Source organism: Neovison vison, chromosome 9 (assembly GCF_020171115.1).
Source record: "Neovison vison isolate M4711 chromosome 9, ASM_NN_V1, whole genome shotgun sequence".
In the NCBI taxonomy this organism is placed as follows: Eukaryota; Metazoa; Chordata; class Mammalia; order Carnivora; family Mustelidae; genus Neogale; species Neogale vison.
In genome coordinates this window covers 99,022,881-99,044,630 of record NC_058099.1, presented here as the reverse complement: position 1 = coordinate 99,044,630, position 21,750 = coordinate 99,022,881, and the positions used below count along the sequence as shown (strand labels likewise).

At 41.4% G+C, this 21,750-nt stretch overlaps 1 protein-coding gene across 1 annotated transcript in view; it reads left to right on the top strand.

The window, feature by feature from the left end:
- LOC122916797 (NUT family member 2G-like) overlaps positions 1-21,750 on the top strand; it is a 29,432-nt gene extending 7,682 nt beyond the window's left edge. Inside the window, exon 8 of the mRNA XM_044264179.1 lies at positions 21,582-21,750. Coding sequence (XP_044120114.1) covers positions 21,582-21,750 — 169 coding nt within the window. The remainder of the gene's footprint in view (positions 1-21,581) is intronic.

Sequence of the window (21,750 nt, the reverse complement as noted above, 5' to 3'; positions counted from 1 at the left end):
ATAGTAAATGGAATCGATTCTCTAATTTCCCTTTCTGTAGCCAAGTGGTGGGTATCATGGAGGGCATGCATTGCATGGAGCACTGCGTATGGTGCAAAAACAATGATTTCTGTTATGCTGAAAAGAAATTTGAAAAAAAAAAAAGATAAACAGAAGGGGGAGGGAGCCTCCAGGATCCTGTATTGGTGGAGTGCAAAAGCCTTCTTCTTTTGAAAAAGAAAAACGAAGCTGGGGGCATCACATTGACTGATTTCAAGCTATATTACAAAACTGTGATCACCAAGACAGCATGGTACTGGCAAAAAACCAGACACGTAGACAAATGGAGCAGAATAGAGAGCCCCGATATGGACCCACAACTCTACGGTCAAATAATCTTCAACAAAGCGGGAAAAAATACCCAATGGAAAAAAGATAGTCTCTTCAATAAATGGTGGGAATAAATAATGGGAAAATTGGGCAGCTATATACAGAAGAATGAAACTCGACCATTCTCTTACATCATACACAATGTTAAACTCTAAATGGATGAAAGACCTCACTATGAGACAGGAATCCATCAATATCCTAGAGGAGAACATAGGCAGTAACCTCTTCAACATTGAGTGAATCTCAAGCAGACTCTGTGCTGAGCATGCTTGATCCCATGACTCTGACATCATGACCTGAGCCAAAACCAAGAGTCAGATGCTTAACTGACTGCACTATGCAGATGCCCCCAAAAGTTCTTAAAGTTGAATGGAAATAGCACTAACTGATAAAATGAAAATGTATGAAAATATAAAACATGCTGCTAAAGGTAAGTATACAGACAAATTTAGAATAGAGTAATAATGTAGTATGGTGTTGTGAAAGTAAGCTAACTCTAGCACAAAGATTAAAGAATGAAACTCCTTCTTAAAAGATTTTGTTTATTTGAGAGAGAGCAGAGTGAGGGAGAAAATGAGTGGGGCAGGGGAGAACAGAGGGAGAGGAAGAAGCAGGCTTCTGCACTAGGCGTGGAGCCTGAAATGGACACGGGGATCATACCCTGAGCCAAAGACAGACACTTAACTGACTTAGCCACCCGGGCACCCCTAAAGAATAAAAGTATTAAAAATAACAACAGTTGAAATGATTTGTTAAAGAATACCTAATACGAAAAGACGCAATTTTCGACACCCAAAACATAAAATGAGCTTAAAAATGCGAGATTGTAAATGTAAGAGTAAAAGGGTGTAGTTTTTGTATGCAATTGAAATTAAGTTGTTATCAGTTTAAAATAGACTGTTTTATCTATGAGATGTTTTAGGTAAGCCTCATGGTAACCAAAAAGAAAAATCTGTAGATACACAAAAAACAAGGAGAAGAGCATTAAAGTATACCACATGGAAAATCATCAGTTTACAAGGAAAGACAGTAAGAGACGAACAGGGAGCTGTAAAATAGCCAGAGTACAATTAATAAGATGGCATTAGTAATTCCTTACCTATCGGTAGTTTCTCTAAATGTAAATGGATTAACTTCTTTAATCAAAAGACATAGCAGAAGTATTAAAAAAAAACAAAAGACACCGCCTCCACCAAAAGACCCAACAATATGCTGTCTACAGGGGATTAATTTCAGCTTCAAGGACACACAAAGACTGAAAGTGAGGGATGGAAAAAAATCATCCATGCAAATGAGAACATGAATAGCTACACTTAGATATATAGACTTTAACTCAAGTACTGCAATAAAAGAATAAGAAGGTCATTTATAATGATAAGGAGTCAATTCATCAAGAAGACATATCATAAATTTATATACACCCAACATCAGAACACCTGAATATATTAAGCAAATACTAACATATTGGAAGGGAGAGACCACAATACAATAATATTTCAACAATGGATAAATCAGTTAGACCAAAAAAAAAATCAGTAAGGAGACACTGAGCTTAAACCATACTTTAGGCCAAATGGACCTAACAGATGAATACGGAGCATTCCATTCAACAGCCGCATAACATGTGTGGGGATGAGCACTAGGTGTTAAATGCAACTAATGAATCACTGAACACTACAACAAAAACTTCTGATGTACTATATGTTGGCTAACTGAACATAAGGAAAAATAAAATTAACTAAATAAAATTTTTTTATTTTTTTAAAGATTTTATTTATTTATTTGACAGACAGAGATTACAAATAGGCAGAGAGGCAGGCAGAGAGAGAGAGAGGAGGAAGCAGGCTCCCTGCTGAGCAGAGAGCCCGATGCGGGGCTCAATCCCAGGACCCTGGGATCATGACCTGAGCTGAAGGCAGAGGCTTTAACCCACTGAGCCACCCAGGCGCCCCATAAATAAAATTTTTAAAAAGAATATACATTCTTCTAAAATGCACAGGGACTATTTTCAAGGATAGATCATATGCTGGGTCACAAAAGAAGTCTTACTTAACAAACAGATGAAGACTGAGCTCAATACTAAGCATCTTTTACACTACTATGTTATAAAACTAGAAATCAGTAATAGGAGGAAAGCTGGAAAACTCACAAATGTGTGGAATTAAACAACACACTCCTGAAAAACCGAAGGGTTAAAGAAGACATCAAAAGGAAAATAAAATATCTTGAAACATGAAAATGGAAACACAACATATGAAAACTTAAAGGATATAGCAGAGGTAGTTCTAAGAGGACAGCTTATAATGATAAAATGTCTACATTAAAAACAAAGATCCCAGGGCACCTGGGTGGCTCAGTGGGTTAAGGCCTCTGCCTTCGGCTCGGGTCGTGGTCCCAGGGTCCTGGGATCGAGCCCCGCATCGGGCTCTCTGCTCAGCAGGGAGCCTGCTTCCTCCTCTCTCTCTGCCTGCCTCTCTGCCTACTTGTGACCTCTGTCTGTCAAATAAATAAATTAAAAAAATCTTTAAAAAAAAAAACACAAAGATCCCAAATAAACTACCTAATTTCACACCTCAAGAAACTAGAAAAAATATGCCCAAAGTTAGAAAAAGGAAGGAAAAAGCAAAGACCAGAGCAAAAATAAATAGAGTCCAGAAGAACAACAGAAAAATCCAGGGAAAGTAAGAGCTGATTTTTGGAAGAATGAACAAAATTGACAACCTCTGAGTAGCCTAAGAAAAAGGGACAAAAACCTCAAAAGCAGAAATTAAAGAGGAGATATTACAACCGATACCACAGAAATACAAAGGATCACAAGAGACTACTATGAACTATTATACACCAAGAAACTCTACCTCCTAGAAGAAACAGATAAAGTTCCTACAAACATACAACTACCCAAGACTGAATCATAAAGACACAGAAAGTCTGAACAGACACATAAGTGAGGCTATAGCCAGTAATATAAAACCTCCTAACAAAGAAAAAAACCGCCCAGGAAAAAAGGGTTTCCCAGGTGAATACTACGAAAGATTTAAAGAAGAATTAAATTTGAATTCTTCTCAAACTCTTCCAAAGAACTGAAGAGGAGGGAGCACTCCCAAACTCATTTTATAAGACCAGTATTACTCTGATACCCAAAGCAGATTAAAACACTACAAGAAGAGATTACAGACCAGTATCTCTGACAGATATGGGTGAAAATTTCTCAACAAAATACTAGCAAACCAAATTCAACCGCATATAACAAGGGTCATAGCCACAATCAAAGGGGATTTATTCCTGGGATGTAAGGCTGGCTCAACATATGAAAGTCAATAAATGCAATATACCACATTGGTAAAAAGATAAAATGATCATCTCCACAGACGCAAAAAGAAGCATTTGACAAAACAAAACATACTTTTATGTTAAAAACTATCCAGGAGGGCGCCTGGGTGGCTCAGTCATTCAGCATCTTCCTTCAGCTCAGGTCATGATCTGAGAGTCCTGGGATCGAGTCCTATGCCAGACCCCCTGCTCAGCAGAAAGCCTGCTTCTCCCTCACACTCTGCCCCTCCGCCCCACTTGTATTCTCTCTCACTGTCTCTCTCAAATAAATAAAACCCTAAGAAAAACTATCCAAAAATTCTGTATAAACACAATTTTTAAAATCTTATTTTTTCCAGTGTTCCAAGATTGTTTATGCAGCACACCCAGTGCTCCATGTAATACGTACCCTCCTTAGTACCCACCAACAGGCTCACCTAACCCCCCATGCCATCCCCTCCCAAACCCTCTGTTTGTTTCTCAGAGTCCACAGTCTCTCATGGTTCGTCTCCCTGTCCAATTTCCCCCAATTCACTTTTCCTTTCTTTCTCCTAAATGTTCTCTGTGTTCCTTGCGCTCCACAAGTAAGTGAAACCATATGATAATTGACTCTCTCTGCTTGACTTATTTCACTCAGCATAATCTCCTCCAGTCCCGCCCATGTTGATACAAAAGCTGGGTATTCATCCTTTCTGATGGAGGCACAATATTCCATGGTATATATGGACCCGTATCTTCTTTATCCATTCATCTGTTGAAGGGCATCTTGGCCCTTTCCACAGTTTGGCAATTGTGACCTTTGCTTCTATGAACCTTGGGGTACAGATGGCCCTACTTTTCACTACATCTGTATCTTTGGGGTAAATACCCAGTCGTGCAATTGCCAGGTCATAGGGTAGTTTTATTTTTAGTCCCTTAAGGAATCTCCACACTGTTTTCCAGAGTGGCCGTACCACCTTGCACTCCCATCAACAGTGGAAGAGTGTTCCCCTTTCTCCACATCTTCTCCAACACTTGTTGTTTACTGTCTTTTTAATTTTGGCCATTCTAACTGGTGTAAGGTAGCATCTCAACAACTAACACCAAGGAAATAGAAACAATCATCAGAAATTATTATCAACAGCTATATGCCAGTAAGTTAAGCAACCTAGAAGAAATGGATGCATTTCTGGAAACCTATAAACTTCCAAGACTGAAACAGGAAGAAATTGATAACCTGACTAGACCAATATCTAGTAACAAGAGTGAAGCAGTGATCAAAAACCTCCCAAAAAACAAGAGTCCAGAACCTGACAGAGTCCCTGGGGAATTCTACCAAACATTTGAAGAAGAAATAATACCTCTTCTCCTGAAGCTGTTTCAAAAAATGGAAACAGAAGGAAAACTTCCAGACTCTTTCTATGAAGCCAGCATTACCCCGATCCCCAAACCAGGCAAAGACCCCATCAAAAAGGAGAATTTCCGACCAATATCCCTGATGAATATGGATGCCAAGATTCTCAACAAGATCCTAGCTAATAGGATCCAACAGTACATTAAAATGATTATCCACCATGACCAGGTGGGATTCATCCCTGGGATGCAAGGGTGGTTCAACATTTGCAAGTCAATCAATGTGACAGAACAAATCAGGAGAAGAGAGAGAAACCACACAGTCCTCTCATTTGATGCAGAAAAGCATTTGACAAAATACAGCATCCATTCCTGATTAAAATTCTTCAAAGTACAGGGATAAAGGGAACATTCCTCAACTTCATAGAATCTATGTTTGAAAAACCCACAGCGAATTTCATTCTCAATGGGGAAAAGTTGACAGACTTCCCTTTGAGTCTGGAACATGACAAGGAGGCCCACTCTCACCACTCTTGCTCAACATAGTACTAGAAGTCCTAGCAACAGCAATCAGACAACAAAAAGAAATAAAAGGTATTCAAATTGGCAAAGAGGAAGTCAAACTCACTCTCTCTTCACAGATGACATGATACTTTGTATGGAGAACCCAAAAGGCTTCACCCCCAAACTACTAGAACTCATACAGCAATTCAGTAATGTGGCAGGATACAAAATCAATGTACAGAAATCAGTTGCTTTCTTATACACTAACAATGAAAATAGAGAAAGGGAAATTAGAGAATTGATTCCATTTACTATAGCACCAAGAGCCATAAGATACCTGGGAATAAACCTAACCAAAAAGGTAAAGGATCTATACTTGAGGAACTACAGAACACTCATGAAAGAAATTGAAGAAGACACAAAGATGGAAAACCATTCCATCGGATGCTCATGGATCGGAAGAATAAACATTGTTAAAAGGTCTACGCTGCCTAGAGAAATCTATAGTTTCAATGTCATCCCGATAGAAACTCCACTGACATTTTTTCAAAGTGCTGGAACAAACAATCCTAAAATTTGTATGGAACCAGAAGAGACCCTGAATCACCAAGGAAAATGGTGAAAAAGAAAAACAAAACTGGGGGCGTCACGCTGACGGGTTTCAAGCTTTACAACAAAGTGGTGATCACCAAGTCAGCATGGTACTGGCACAAAAACAGACACATACACCAGTGGAACAGAGTAGAGAACCCAGATATGGACTCTATGGTCAAATAATCTTCAACAAACCAGGAAAACAGATCCAATGGACAAAGGACAGTCCCTTCAATAAATGGTGCTGGGAAAATTGGACAGTTAGGTATAGAAGAATGAAACTCGATCATTCTCCTACACCATACACAAAGATAAACTTGAAATGGATAAAAGACCTCAGCACGAGGCAGGAATCTACCAAAATCCTAGAGAAGAACACAGATAGTAACCTCTTCGACAATGGCCACATCAACTTCTTCCAAGACATGTCTCCAAAGGCAAAGGAAACAAAAGCGAAAGTGAACTTTTGGGACTTCAACAAAATAAAAAGCCTCTGCACAGCAAAGGAAACAGTCAACAAAACAAAGAGGCAACCCATGAAATGGGAGAAGATATTCATAAATGACACTATAGACAAAGGACTGATATCCAAGATCTATAAAGAACTCCTCAAACTCAACAGATAATCCCGTCCAAAAATGGACAGAAGAAATGAACGGTAACTTCTCCAAAGAAGACATACAAATGGCTAACAGACACATAAAAAAAAAAATGTTCATCATCATTAGCCATCAGGGAGATTCAAATCAAAACCAGATGGGGGGGGGACGCCTGGGTGGCTCAGTTGGTTTGACGACTGCCTTCGGCTCAGGGCGTGATCCTGGAGTCCCGGGATCGATTCCCACATCAGGCTCCCAGCTCCATGGGGGAGTCTGCTTCGCTCTCTGACCTTCTCCTCGCTCATGCTCTCTCTCACTGTCTCTCTCTCTCAAATAAATAAATAAAATCTTTAAAAAAAAAAAAAAAACCAGATGGGGGGGGGCGCCTGGGTGGCTCAGTGGGTTAAGCCGCTGCCTTCAGCTCAGGTCATGATCTCAGGGTCCTGGGATCAAGTCCCGCATGGGGCTCTGCTCAGCAGAGAGCCTGCTTCCTCCTCTCTCTCTGCCTGCCTCTCTGCCTACTTGTGATCTCTCTCTGTCAAATAAATAAATAAATAATCTTAAAAAAAAAAAAAACCACATTGGAGGACGGGGGAAGTCAAGATGACGGAGAAGTAGCAGGCTGAGACTACTTCAGGTAGCAGGAGATCAGCTAGATAGCTTATCTAAAGATTGCAAACACCCACAAATCCAACAGGAGATCAAAGAGAAGAAGAACCGCAATTCTAGAAACAGAAAATCAACCACTTTCTGAAAGGTAGGACTGGCGGAGAAGTGAATCCAAAATGATGGGAAGGTAGACTGCGGGGGAAGGGGCCGGATCCCGGCAAGCGGCCGAGCAGCGGAGCACAAAATCAGGACTTTTAAAAGTCTGTTCCGCTGAGGGACATCGCTCCGGAGGCTAATCCAGGGTGAAGCCCACGCGGGGTCAGCGTGGCCTCAGGTCCCGCAGGGTCACAGAAGGATCGGGGGTGTCTGAGTGTCGCAGAGCTTACAGGTATTAGAACGGGGAAGCCGGAGGAGACAGAGACGCTCTGTCACTCCTCAGAGACAGAGCCGAGGAGTGAGCTCTCAGCCCGGGGTTACCTTGAACCGGTCGCAGGCTTGGTGAGCTCGGAGCGCGGCCGGAGGCCAGGGAGAGGGGAGTAATTGGGTGCTATTCTCTGAGGGCGCACTCAGGAGTGGGCCCCCGCTGAGCTCTCGGCTCCTCTGGGCCGGAGACTGGGAGGCCGCCGTTTTCATTCCCGTCCTCCAGAACTCTCCGGAAAACATTCAGGGAACAAAAACTCCCGAAAGCGAACCTGAGCCGATTACTCAGCCCGGCCCAGGTAAGGGCGGTGCAATTCCGCCTGGGGCAAAGACACTTGAGAATCACTACAACAGGCCCCTCCCCCAGAAGATCAACAAGAAATCCAGCCAGGACCAAGTTCACCTACCAAGGAGTACAGGTTCAAAACCAAGGAGAGTGGTGGAATTCCAGAGGAGAAAGCAAAGCACGGAACTCACGGCTTTCTCCCCATGATTCTTTAGTCTTGCAGTTAATTTAATTTTTTCTCTTTTTCAATTTTTTTTCTTCTGCTGCTAATTTTTTTTTAACTTTTGCACTTTTCTTTTTTTTAACATTTTTAACTACTTTATCTTATATATGTTCTTTTTTATATTTTTCTTTATTCGTTTTATTTTTTTAATTCTCTTTTTTTTTTCCCTGAACCTCTTTTTATCCCCTTTCTCCCACCCCACGATTTAGGATCTCTTCTGATTTGGTTAAAGCATATTTTCCTTGGGTCTTTGCCACCCTTTTAGTATTTTACTTGCTCCTTCATATACTCTTATCCGGACAAAATGACAAGGCGGAAAAATTCACCACAAAAAAAAAAAAGAACAAGGGGCAGCACCGAAGGCTAGGGAACTAATCAATACAGACATTGGTAATATGTCAGATCTTGAGTTCAGAATGATGATTCTCAAGGTTTAAGCCGGCCTCGAAAAAGGCATGGAAGATATTAGAGAAACCCTCTCAGGAAATATAAAAGCCCTTTCTGGAGAAATAAAAGAACTAAAATCTAACCAAGTTGAAATTTTAAAAGCTATTAATGAGGTGCAATCAAAAATGGAGGCTCCCACTGCTAGGATAAATAGGGCAGAAGAAAGAATTAGTGATATAGAAGACCAAATGACAGAGAATAAAGAAGCTGAGCAAAAGAGGGACAAACAGCTAATGGACCATGAGGGGAGAATTCGAGAGGTAAGTGACACCATAAGGCAAAACAACAGTAGAATAATTGGGATTCCAGAAGAAGAAGAAAGAGAGAGGGGAGCAGAAGCTATATTGGAGAGAATTATTGGAGAGAATTTCCCCAATATGGCAAAGGGAACAAGCATCAAAATCCAGCAGGTGCAGAGAACCCTCCTCAAAATCAACAAGAATAGGTCCACACCCCGTCACCTAAGAGTAAAATTTACAAGTCTTAGTGACAAAGAGAAAATCCTGACAGCAGCCCGGGAAAAGAAGTCTGTAACATACAATGGTAAAAATATTAGATTGGAAGCAGACTTAACCATATCCAGCTAGGCTATCACTGAAAATAGAAGGAGAGATAAAAAAAATTCCAGGACAAACAAAAACTGAATGAATTTGCAAACACCAAACCAGCTCTACAGGAAATATTGAAAGGGGTCCTCTAAGCAAAGAGACAGCCTAAAAGTAGTAGATCAGAAAGGAACAGAGACAATGTACAGTAACAGTCACCTTACAGGCAATACAATGGCACTAAATTCCTCTCTCTCAATAGTTACCCTGAATGTTAATGGGCTAAATGTCCCAATCAAAAGACACGGGGGGGGGCGCCTGGGTGGCTCAGTGGGTTAAGCCGCTGCCTTCGGCACAGGTCATGATCTCAGGGTCCTGGGAACGAGTCCCGCATCGGGCTCTCTGCTCAGCAGGGAGCCTGCTTCCTCCTCTCTCTCTCTGCCTGCCTCTCTGCCTACTTGTGATCTCTGTCAAATAAATAAATAAAATCTTTAAAAAAAAAAGACACAGAGGATCAGAATGAATAAAAAAACAAAACCCATCTATATGTTGCAATTAACTCATTTTAGACCCGAAGACATCTCCAGATTTAAAGTGAGGGGGTGGAAAACAATTTACCATGCTAATGGACAGCAGAAGAAAGCAGGTGTGGAAATCCTTATATCAGATCAATTAGATTTTAAGCCAAAGATTATAACAAGAGATGAAGAAGGACACTATATCATACTCAAAGGATCTGTCCAACAAGAAGATCTAACAATTTTAAATTTCTATACCCCTAACATGGGAGCAGCCAACTATATAAACCAATTAATAACAAAATCAAAGAAACACATCAACAATAATACAATAATAGTAGGGGACTTTAACACTCCCCTCACTGAAATGGACAGATCATCCAAGCAAAAGATCAACAAGGAAATAAAGGCCTTAAATGACACACTGGACCAGACGGACATCACAAATATATTCAGAACATTTCATCCCAAAGCAACAGAATAGACATTCTTCTCTAGTGCACACGGAACATTCTCCAGAATAGATCACATCCTCGGTCCTAAATCAGGTCTCAACCAGTATCAAAAGATTGGGATCATTCCCTGCATATTTTCAGACCACAATGCTCTGAAGCTAGAACCCAATCACAAGAGGAAATTTGCAAAGAACCCAAATGCATGGAGACTAAACAGCACCCTTCTAAAGAATGAATGGGTCCACCAGGAAATTAAAGAAGAATTGAAAAAATTTGTGGAAACAAATGATAATGAAAACACAACGGTTCAAAATCTGTGGGACACAGCAAAGGCAGTCCTGAGAGGAAAATATATAGCGGTACAAACCTTCCTCAAGAAACAAGAAAGGTCTCAAATACACAACCTAATCCTACACCTAAAGGAGCTGGAGAAAGAACAAGAAAGAAACCCTAAACCCACCAGGAGAAGAGAAATCATAAAGATCAGAGCAGAAATCAATGAAATAGAAACAAACAAACAAACAAACAAAAAACAATAGAACAAATCAATGATACTAGGGGCTGGTTCTTTGAAAGAATGAATAAGATTGATAAACCCCTGGAGAGACTTATCAAGAAGAAAAGATAAAAGACCCAAATAAATAAAATCATGAATGAAAGAGGAGAGATCACAACTAACACCAAAGAAATACAGATAATTATAAGAACATACTATCAGCAACTCTACGCCAACAAATCTGACAATCTGGAAGAAACGGATGCATTCCTAGAGACATATAAACTACCACAACTGAACCAGGAAGAAATAGAAAACCTGAACAGATCCATAACCAGTAAGGACATTGAAACACTCATCAAGAATCTCCAAACAAACAAAAGCCCAGGGCCAGACGGCTTCCCAGGGGAATTCTACCAAACATTTAAAGAAGAACTCATTCCTATTGTCCTGAAACTGTTCCAAAAAATAGAAATGGAAGGAAAACTTACAAACTCATTTTATGAGGCCAGCATCACCTTGATCCCAAAACCAGACAAGGATCCCATCAAAAAAGAGAACTACACAACAATATCCTCGATGAACACAGATGCAAAAATTCTCACCAAAATACTAGCCAATAGGATTCAACAGTACATTCAAAGGATTATTCATCATGACCAAGTGGGATTTATTCCAGGGCTGCAAGGTTGGTTCAACATCCGCAAGTCAATCAATGTGATACAATACATTAATAAAAGAAAGAACAAGAACCATATGATACACTTGATAGATGCTGAAAAAGCATCTGACAAAGCACAGCATCCCTTCCTGATCAAAACTCTTCAAACTGCAGGGACAGAGGGCACATACCTCAATATTATCAAAGCCATCTTTGAAAAACCCACCGCAAGTATCATTCTCAATGGAGAAAAACTGAAAGCTTTTCCGCTAAGGTCAGGAACACGGCAGGGATGTCCATTATCACCGCTGCTATTCAGCATAGTACTAGAAGTCCTAGCCTCAGCAATCAGACAACAAAAGGAAATTAAAGGCATCCAAATCGGCAAAGAACTCAAACTATCACTCTTCGCAGATGTTATGATGTTATATGTGGAAAACCCAAAAGACTCTACAAATTCTACTGCTAGAATTTGTACAGGAATTCAGTAAAGTGTCAGGATATAAAATCAATGCACAGAAATCAGTGGCATTTCTCTACACCAACAACAAGACAGAAGAAAGAGAAATTAAGGAGTCAGTCCCATTTACAACTGCACCCAAAACTATAAGATACCTAGGAATAAACCTAACCAAAGAGGCTAAGAATCTATACTCAGAAAACTATAAAGTACTCATGAAAGAAATTGAGGAAGACACAAAGAAATGGAAAAAATGTTCCATGCTCCTGGATTGGAAGAACAAATATTGTGAAAATGTCTATGCTACCTAAAGAAATCTACACATTTAATGCAATTCCTATCAAAATACCATCCATTTTTTTCAAAGAAATAGAACAAATAATCCTAAAATGTATATGGAACCAGAAAAGACCTCAAATAGCCAAAGGAATATTGAAATAGAAAGCCAAAGTTGGTGGCATCACAATTCCGGACTTCAAGCTCTATTACAAAGCTGTCATCATCAAGACAGAATGGTACTGGCACAAAACAGACACACAGATCAACGGAACAGAATGGAGAGCCCAGAAATAGACCCGCAACTCTATGGTCAACTAATCTTCGACAAAGCAGGGAAGAATGTCGAATGGAAAAAAGACAGCCTCTTCAATAAATGCTGTTGGGAAAATTGGACGGCCACAGGCAGAAAAATGAAATTGGACCATTTCCTTACACCACACATGAAAATAGACTCAAAATGGATGAAGGACCTCAGTGTGAGAAAGGAATCCATCAAAATCCTTGAGAACACAGGTGGCAACCTCTTCAACCGCAGCCGCAGCAACATTTTCCTAGGAACATCGCCAAAGACCACAGAAGCAAGGGCAAAAATGAACTATTGGGATTTCATCAAGATCAAAAGCTTTTGCACAGCAAAGGAAACAGTTAACAAAACCAAAAGACAGGGACGCCTGGGTGGCTCAGTTGGTTAAGCGGCTGCCTTCGGCTCAGGTCATGATCCCAGCGTCCTGGGATCGAGTCCCACATCGGGCTCCTTGCTTGGCGGGGAGCCTGCTTCTCCCTCTGCCTCTGTCTGCCTGTGCTTGCTCTCGCTTCTCTCTCTATGACAAATAAATAAATAATCTTAAAAAAAAAAAAACAAAAAAACAACCAAAAGACAACTGACAGAACGGGAGGAGATATTTGCAAACGACGCATCAGATAAAGGGCCAGTGTCCAAAATCTATAAAGAGCTTAGCAAACTCAACACCCAAAGAACAAATAATCCAATCAAGAAATGGGCAGAAGACATGAACAAGACATTTCTGCAAAGAAGACATCCAGATGGCCAACAGACACATGAAAAAGTGCTCCATATCACTCGGCATCAGGGAAATACAAATCAAAACCACAATGAGATATCACCTCACACCAGTCAGAATGGCTAAAATCAACAAGTCAGGAAATGACAGATGCTGGCGAGGATGTGGAGAAAGGGGAACCCTCCTACACTGTTGGTGGGAATGCAAGCTGGTGCAACCACTCTGGAAAACAGCATGGAGGTTCCTCAAAATGTTGAAAATAGAACTGCCCTATGACCCAGCAATTGCACTACTGGGTATTTACCCTAAAGATACAAACGTAGTGATCCGAAGGGGCACGTGCATCCGAATGTTTATAGCAGCAATGTCTACAATAGCCAAACTCTGGAAAGAACCTAGATGTCCATCCACAGATGAATGCATAAAGAAGATGTGGTGTATATACACCATGGAATACTACGCAGCCATCAAAAGAAATGAAATCTTGCCATTTGTGACAACGCGGATGGAACTAGAGGGTATCATGCTTAGCGAAATAAGTCAATCGGAGAAAGACAACTATCATATGGTCTCCCTGATAGGAGGAAGTGGAGATGCAACATGGGGGGTTAAGGGGGTAGGAGAAGAATAAATGAAACAAGATGGGATTGGGAGGGAGACAAACCATAAGTGACTCGTAATCTCACAAAACAAACGGAGGGTTGCTGGGGGGAGGGGGGTTGGGAGAGGGGGGTGGGGTTATGGACATTGGGGAGGGTATGTGCTAAGGTGAGTGCTGTGATGTGTGTAAACCTGGCGATTCACAGACCTGTACCCCTGGGGATAAAAATATAGGTTTATAAAAAATAAAAAATTTTTAAAAACCACATTGGGAATAAAGGCCATTTATGACAAGCCCATGGCTAACTTTGTACTCAATGGTGAATACCGAAAGGTTTCCTCCAAGATCAAGACAAGAATGTCTACTCTCCCCACTTCTATTCAATAAAGTATTAGAAATCCTAGCCAGAGTGATCAAGCAAAATAAGAAATAAAAGGCATGCAAATCAGAAGGAAGAAGGAAAACTGTGTTTGTAGATGATACGATCTTAAATACAGATAATCCTAAAACCCCACCAACAAACTGTACTGATAAATTGGTAAAGTTACAGGATACAAAAAATCAACATTTCAGATTCAGTGATGCTTCTTTACACTCGCAACCAAACATCTGAAAAAGAAATCAAAAAGAATTTCACTTGCAATAGCAACAAAAACAATAAAATACTTGGGAATAAATTTAACTAAAGAGATGAAAGATCTAAACACTTAAGACAGTAAGATTTTGAGGCACCAGGGTGGCTCAGTGGGTTAAGCCTCTGCCTTTGGCTCAGGTCATGATCTCAGGATCCTGGGATTGAGCTTTCTGTCAAAGAAATAAAATCTTTTTTTAAAAAGTAAGATTTTGGTGAAAGAATCTGAAGAGACAAACAAACGGAAAGATATGCCATATTTCATGGATCAGGAGAATTAACATTATTAAAATATCCACACTACCCAAGGCCATTCTATTTTCTGTTTTTTTAAATAACATTTTATTTATGTATTTGACAGACAGAGATCACAAGTAGGCAGAGAGGCAGGCAGAGAGAGAGGGGGAAGCAGGCTCCCTGCTGAGCAGAGAGCCCAATGGAGGGCTCCATCCCAGGACCCTGAGATCATGACCTGAGCCGAAGGCAGAGGCTCAACCCACTGAGCCACCCAGGTGCCCCCCCATTCTATTTTCAATGCAAACCCTATCAAAATCTCAATGGCATTTTTCACAGAAATAGGAAAAAAAATCCTACAATTTGTACAAAGTCAGAAAAGACCACAAATAGCCAATGCAATATGGACAAAGAATAAAGCTGGGGGTAACAAACTTCCTCATTTCCAACTTTATTACAAAATTACAATAATCAAAACAGTACGGTACTGGCATAAAAAAAAAAAGACACACAGTCTAACAGGACAGAGTAAATATCCCAGAAATAAATCCATGAATACACATTCAATGAATATTTGATAAGGGAGCCAAGAATACTCACTGGGGGAAGGACAGTCTCTTCAATAAATAGTGTTGGAAAAACTGGATAATCACATGCAGAAGAATCAAGTTGGGTCCCTACCTTACTCCACTCACAAAAATTAACTAGAAATAGATTAAAGATTTAAACACAAGGTCTGAAACTGTAAAACTCCTAGAAGAAACCACAGGGAAAAAATAATCTTGACATCAGCTTTGGCAACAAGCTTTTTAATACAACACCAAAACCAGCAACAAAATCATAAACAAGGGGCGCCTGGGTGGCTCAGTGGGTTAAAGCCTCTGCCTTCGGCTCAGGTCGTGATCTCGGGGTCCTGGAATCGAGCCCCGCATCGGGCTCTCTGCTCAAGCGGGGAGGCTGCTTCCTCCTCTCTCTCTCTCTGCCTGCCTCTCTGCCTCCTTGTGATCTCTGTCAAATAAATAAATAAAAATCTTTTTAAAAAGTCATAAACAAAAAAATGGACATCAGGGGCACCTGGGTGGCTCAGTGGGTTATAGCCTCTGCCTTCAGCCCAGGTCATGATCCCAGTGTCCTGGGATCGAGCCCCGCATCCGGCTCTCTGCTCAGCAGGGAGCCTGCTTCTCCCTCTCCTTCTGCCTGCCTCTGGGCCTACTTGTGATCTCTGTCTGCCAAATAAATAAATAAAATCTTTTTAAAAATGGACATCAAACTAAACATTACTGCTTAAGCGAAGAAACATTCAACTAAATGGAAAGAGAACCTACAGTGAAAAGGGTTAGTACTCCAAATACATAAGGAATTCATATGACTCAGGAACAAACCTCCCCCCCCAAAATAATCAAATTAAAAATGGTCAGAGGACCTAAACACACAGTTTTTTTTAAAAGACATGCAAATGACTCCTAGGTATATGAAAAGATGCTCAATATTAATGATCATCAGTGAAATGAAAATTAAAAACATAGTGAGAAGTGATGGGTATTAAGGAGGACACTTGTTATGAAGAGCACTGGGTGTTACATGTATGTAATGAATCACTAAATTCTGCTTCTGAAACCAATATTACATTATGTGTTAGATAACTAGAATTTAAATAAAAGTTGGAAGAGGAAAAACACCACCCTGAGACATCACCTCATACCTGTTAGAATGGCTATCATCAAAAAGATAAGAGATAACAAATGGAGAAAAGGGAACCCCTGTGCACTATTGGTGGTAATGTACACTGGTACAGCCGCTATGGGGAATAATATGAATGTTCCTCAAAATTTTTTTTAAAACAGCACTAACATACGATCCAGCAATCCCACTTCTGGGTATAGATCCAAAAGAAATGAAATCACCTCACCAAAAAGACAGCTCCGCTCTCATAGTCACTGCAGCTTTCTCAACAGCCAAGATATGTAAACAACCCAAGTGCCCATCAACAGATACATAGATAATTACACGCACACTGGAATATTCAGCCATGAAAGAGAAAGAAATTCTTCCCTTTACAACAATATGGATAGACTTTGAGGGCACTACACGAAGTGAACTGAGTCAGAGAAAGACAAATACTATATGATTTCATTTATACAGGGAATGTAAATAAGCTAAACTCATGGAAACCGAGCAGAATCGTTGTGATTGCCAGAAGCCAGAGAGCGGGGAAAACAGGACAATGTTGGTCGAAGACGTAACCTTTCATTTATAAGGCAAGTAAGTTCTGGGGACCTAATTTACAACACAGTGACTATCATTAACGATATTACATTGCTAAGAAGTAGATCTTAAATGGTTTAACTATTAAAAAATGATGTGAAGTGATGGAGGTCCTCTGGTAACAATCATTTTACAATGTATAAGTGTACCGAAGCATCACACCATACATCTTAAGCAATGTTCTGTGTCAATTATACTTCAATAACGATGGAAAAAACCAGTAGCCTACTTCTGAATCAACGCTATTGGCTTAGATGATCAGACTCATTCCCAACACAGTCTAGTGGAGGAAGACTCCCCTTGCTCACATTTGGGGAAATCCTCTGCCTTGTATGTTAGCCCATCATTCTAGTAACCCCTGGGGTCCCCAGCCCAGAAGCTAGTCCTGTAGGTCTCAGGAAAAAGGCTGATGAGATCAACCCTCCTGAGGAAGGCATGAAGTAGGGAACTGTGGCCCCTGCAGACCTACACTATACCACCTTTAAGATGCTATAAAAATTTTAGTTGGAATGCCAAGGCAGCATACAGAGGACATGGCACAAAGTGGGAGCATCCGAGGACAACGGTGCCAACAGCTGGCGGTGCCTTCTCGGGCGGAACCAGCTGTGTGGTAGTACCAGCTGGGCAGCTGAGAGCAGTGCAGAGTGAGCCCCTCTACTGAACACTGAGTCATGCTGCTGGTTGTGCAGATTGTTCTCAAACCATGCACAGCATTTAACTTATAGAGGTGACTGAATGATGACATGGAGCACCAATGCCACTGAAAGCAGCATTCATTACTCGCATTTCTCCAAACAGGAGGGCACAGCATACCATGTACAGCCCCAGGGAAACACCAGGTTTGGGCACAAGGCAGAAAAAGGAGTAAGGAGGAAGCCTATGCCAGATTCTTTACTGGAGTGTCCATAGGAAAGGCAAAGCAGGGCTGAATAAACAGTTTAGGATTGCCTGGCTTGAACAGTTCTGGTGGGTTTTAGGCCATGGGGGTTGTCTCTTGTTGCCTGGTGTCTAACCCTGAGATGATTAAGGTCAGGAGGAGTACTGGCTTAGTGTGTGAGAATCAGGTAAAGGGGTAATAGCGGCTACAAGATAACATGAATGTTGAAGGAGCATCCAACTGTACAGCATACAGACATCCCTGAATCCTTCTGCATAAGGAGAAGCCAAGAGGTGCCTGGGTGGCCCAGCGGCTTAAAGCCTCTGCCTTCGGCTCAGGTCACGATCCTGGGATCCTGGAATCGAGCCCTGCATCGGCTCTCTGCTCAGCAGGGAGTGAGCTTTCCCCTCTCGCTCTCTGCCTGCCTCTCTGCCTACTTGTGATCTCTGTCTGTCAAATAAATAAATTATTTTTAAAAAATTATTTTAAAAAAAGAAGCCCCAAATCACCAACATTAATGGGGATATTCTTTGGCCCCAAAGAATGGATGAACCAATTAGGAGCAACATGGTGATTCACAATGACCAGGCACACATACAAACACTACAGCCACAGATGCCCTGCAAACAGTTCATGCAGAGACTCCATAAACATACCCACCAATGCCCGGATATCCTTGCTTCACACACACCAGTGGTAAATACTGGCAAATGCTTCATAAGATGTTCCTTAGGGGTGGGTGGTAAAGCATTAATCTGTGTCATTTAGCAATTCACCTGGTGTTAATATTCTCGGCATGACTAATTCCACCTAAAGTCACAGAACTAGGAAGATATATGCACCATTAACTATCCCAAGCTACTACAAGCCAGTTCCATCGCACCTTATCCCCTTTCATATGAACATGTGCACACAATCCACTTGTACCCCAACTAATACCCTGAACAAACAGAAACGCACTACGTATTTCCAGAATACATCTCAGAATGTACAGTCTTCCATACACCTAAACACATACAGTTCCTAGCTGCACCCTGAATACACATATAAACCTCTTCTTACTAACTAGATTTTTACAGAAAAAATCCTACAAACCTCAGATACTCACATGCCATGCCTACAACTCTATACACACATGCCCACACACAAACAAACAGCTAACATGTTACCCACAAGCTTACAAAAAATAGCCTAAAAGGACAGGCTCTCAAAAAATACCACATATACAGTTGTTTCATGAACCACCCAAAAATAGTCCCACAATCTCACACCTCTAAAATGCACATACTCTACAGTTTCTGAAAACACACACAACCTACGCAGACTGTTTCCAAATACACACACCGAACATCCGCATTTTGTAGAATACATACCTCATAAGCCACCGATGAACCCAAATACACACACAGCCACAATCAACCTAACTTACCAAATCCATAAAAGAATACCCCCACAAACACTGAAAGCATGCATATAAGCAACCCCACCGACTTCTTCAACCATTACATTCAGAAGTAACAGAAGTGGATCCCTAAACCCACAAACATACATACTCACAAACTAGCCATCAATAGACATACACCCTTCACACTCAGATGTACTCAAAACACCAACAGCCCTTGTATCCTACACTCATGACCCTTACACACCCATGAACACAAACACACATACACTCCCCCAATCTCCAAATAGACATTACCCAAAACCCTATACACCATCCTCACCCTATACACCATCCTCACCCTTCTAGAATACAATGTTACCACCACAATCCCCAGACATTCCAAAAAATGTACAAAAACCCTAGCATACTCCAAAGAAAATCACTTTCACTATTCCTGACAACCCCAAATCCTATGAATAACCTTATATAATTCACCCACGTGCTGATAAATGTAAAGACAAACCAGTAAACACTCCTACAACACAAGGAAACATCTCTAGCACATCATATATAAATACATGTAAAACCCTTTCAGGTCCCAATTTAAAAAGGATTTCAAACTTCCACGTTTCCTTAATCCTCACAAAACCATATTCCATACCCCCAGTACATGCAAATACAATCCAACTCCCCTGTATAAACGTATCTCATTACTGTATCAGTACAAAAGTACTCCCAGATATGTACTAATAATCCCCTAATGAAAAAGGCAGATACGTGCCATAAAAATATTTATCCCACCTGCCATGCTCCATGAACATAAACAAACACACGTTTCCCATACCCCCAATATACCCCAAAATACCCAGCATGCTTCAAATATGAAAACATACCACCTTATACCCCCAAACACACATGAAGCTTCACATTACCCACATACACACAATCACTCTCAAATACTCAATAACTCCACCATCTTCCAGAATACAGATTAAGCCTACACCTTACCCACCCACCATTCATACGCCAACCCATTCATTTGCACGTATGAGACTTACCACCAATCCTGTAAGTCACACACTTGCCCTTACACCCCCAGATATGTGCTCACAGCTCCTGAAAATCACCAAAAAAATGCATGTAGCCAGACAGTGTGCCCTGAATGCACAGAGGATCCGTCTGTAATGGATAATGAGTGCTCGCTTCGGCAGCACATATACTAAAATTGTAATGGATGATGACATCAAAATGTCAACCTTAAAAATAAAATAGCCAGTCAGTTTACCAGCAGAGTGACTTTATTCAGGAACAGCAGAGGAAGTACAATTTGGAACACGATAACTACGATAAATAGTAGGCAGTGCAGAGAACAAAGGAGAGGGGCTTGTTTTTAGAGAGGAAAGGGGTAAGCTGGGAGGAGGGGGTTTGAATCAAAGTTCGCTGGAGAAGATCAAGAGTTCGGTTTGGTGGCAGCTTTTCATTCGCTGGGCTGCTGCTGGGCAAGGAGAAAGATCTTCCACTGCTGGAGTAGTCAAGAACGCTTTTTCCTACCGGGTCTACCAACGGGAGTGAGTGGTAGTGCCTGAGAGCTTCCGAGTCCCTATTAAATAGGGTTTCCTTTATTCATTTCCACAGAAAAGATCTACACAGACGCTATGCCAAGAGTAATAACCCTTCCAAACCTGACATCACACACAAATTGCCAACATTCACAGGGCTAACACCCATACACAGACATTCGCAAAGTCCTAAATCACACACGCGTTACTCAAACACCTTGAGTGTGCCTGAATTACAGCTCCAACCCTCTCAATAAACTTAACTCCCCTCACCCTCAGAAAAACACACTCAGGGCTTCCTGTTAGCCCCAAATATCCACCTCACCAACCCACACATGAGGATATCCCAGTCAGATTCCTACGATCTTAAAACACAAATAAACCTCAAACTAGGAATTCATTAAACATATTCCCAGGAGACTCCAATATGACATGCACAAAACCACCCTCGGCCACGAAGTTCTACAATCCACCAGAGACCACAAAGACACATAAACCACGTTTCCTGATACACACCACAAACCCCCCAAAACAAGTGCAAAATCTCAACAACCCATGAACACACAGACATACATCTTGCACTACAAACATACCCACACAGTCCCTTCAGTCCCACAGGATCCGAGCATACACCACCTTAAGTCCCAAATGACCACGCAGGAGCGGGCTGGCCAAGTCTTCACAATCAGAACCAGCTCTCCCCAAAAATGTTTACAGATTCAAATTCAAACACACACACACACACTTAATTTGAACCACAGGACGGATGTGCAGCACCTATTTACCAGTAATTACATAGCTGCAACACTCTTGTGTGTACATTCCGAATACCTGATGGGAACCCACCGCCATCCTTCGTTTTTGCTTCGCTCCTCCATCAGCCCCACCTGCGCTCCACGCAGCTCGCCGCAGCGCCTACACTCACACCGGAACTACCGCCCCGAATTGCCGCCGACCCGCTCCAACACCAGGCCCCGGGATACGGAGGTGACCAGTGCGAAGCCTGGACCCCAGATCCCCGGACGAGACCCCGGACCCGCAAGCGCGGACCCCAGACCCCGGGGGCCCTGA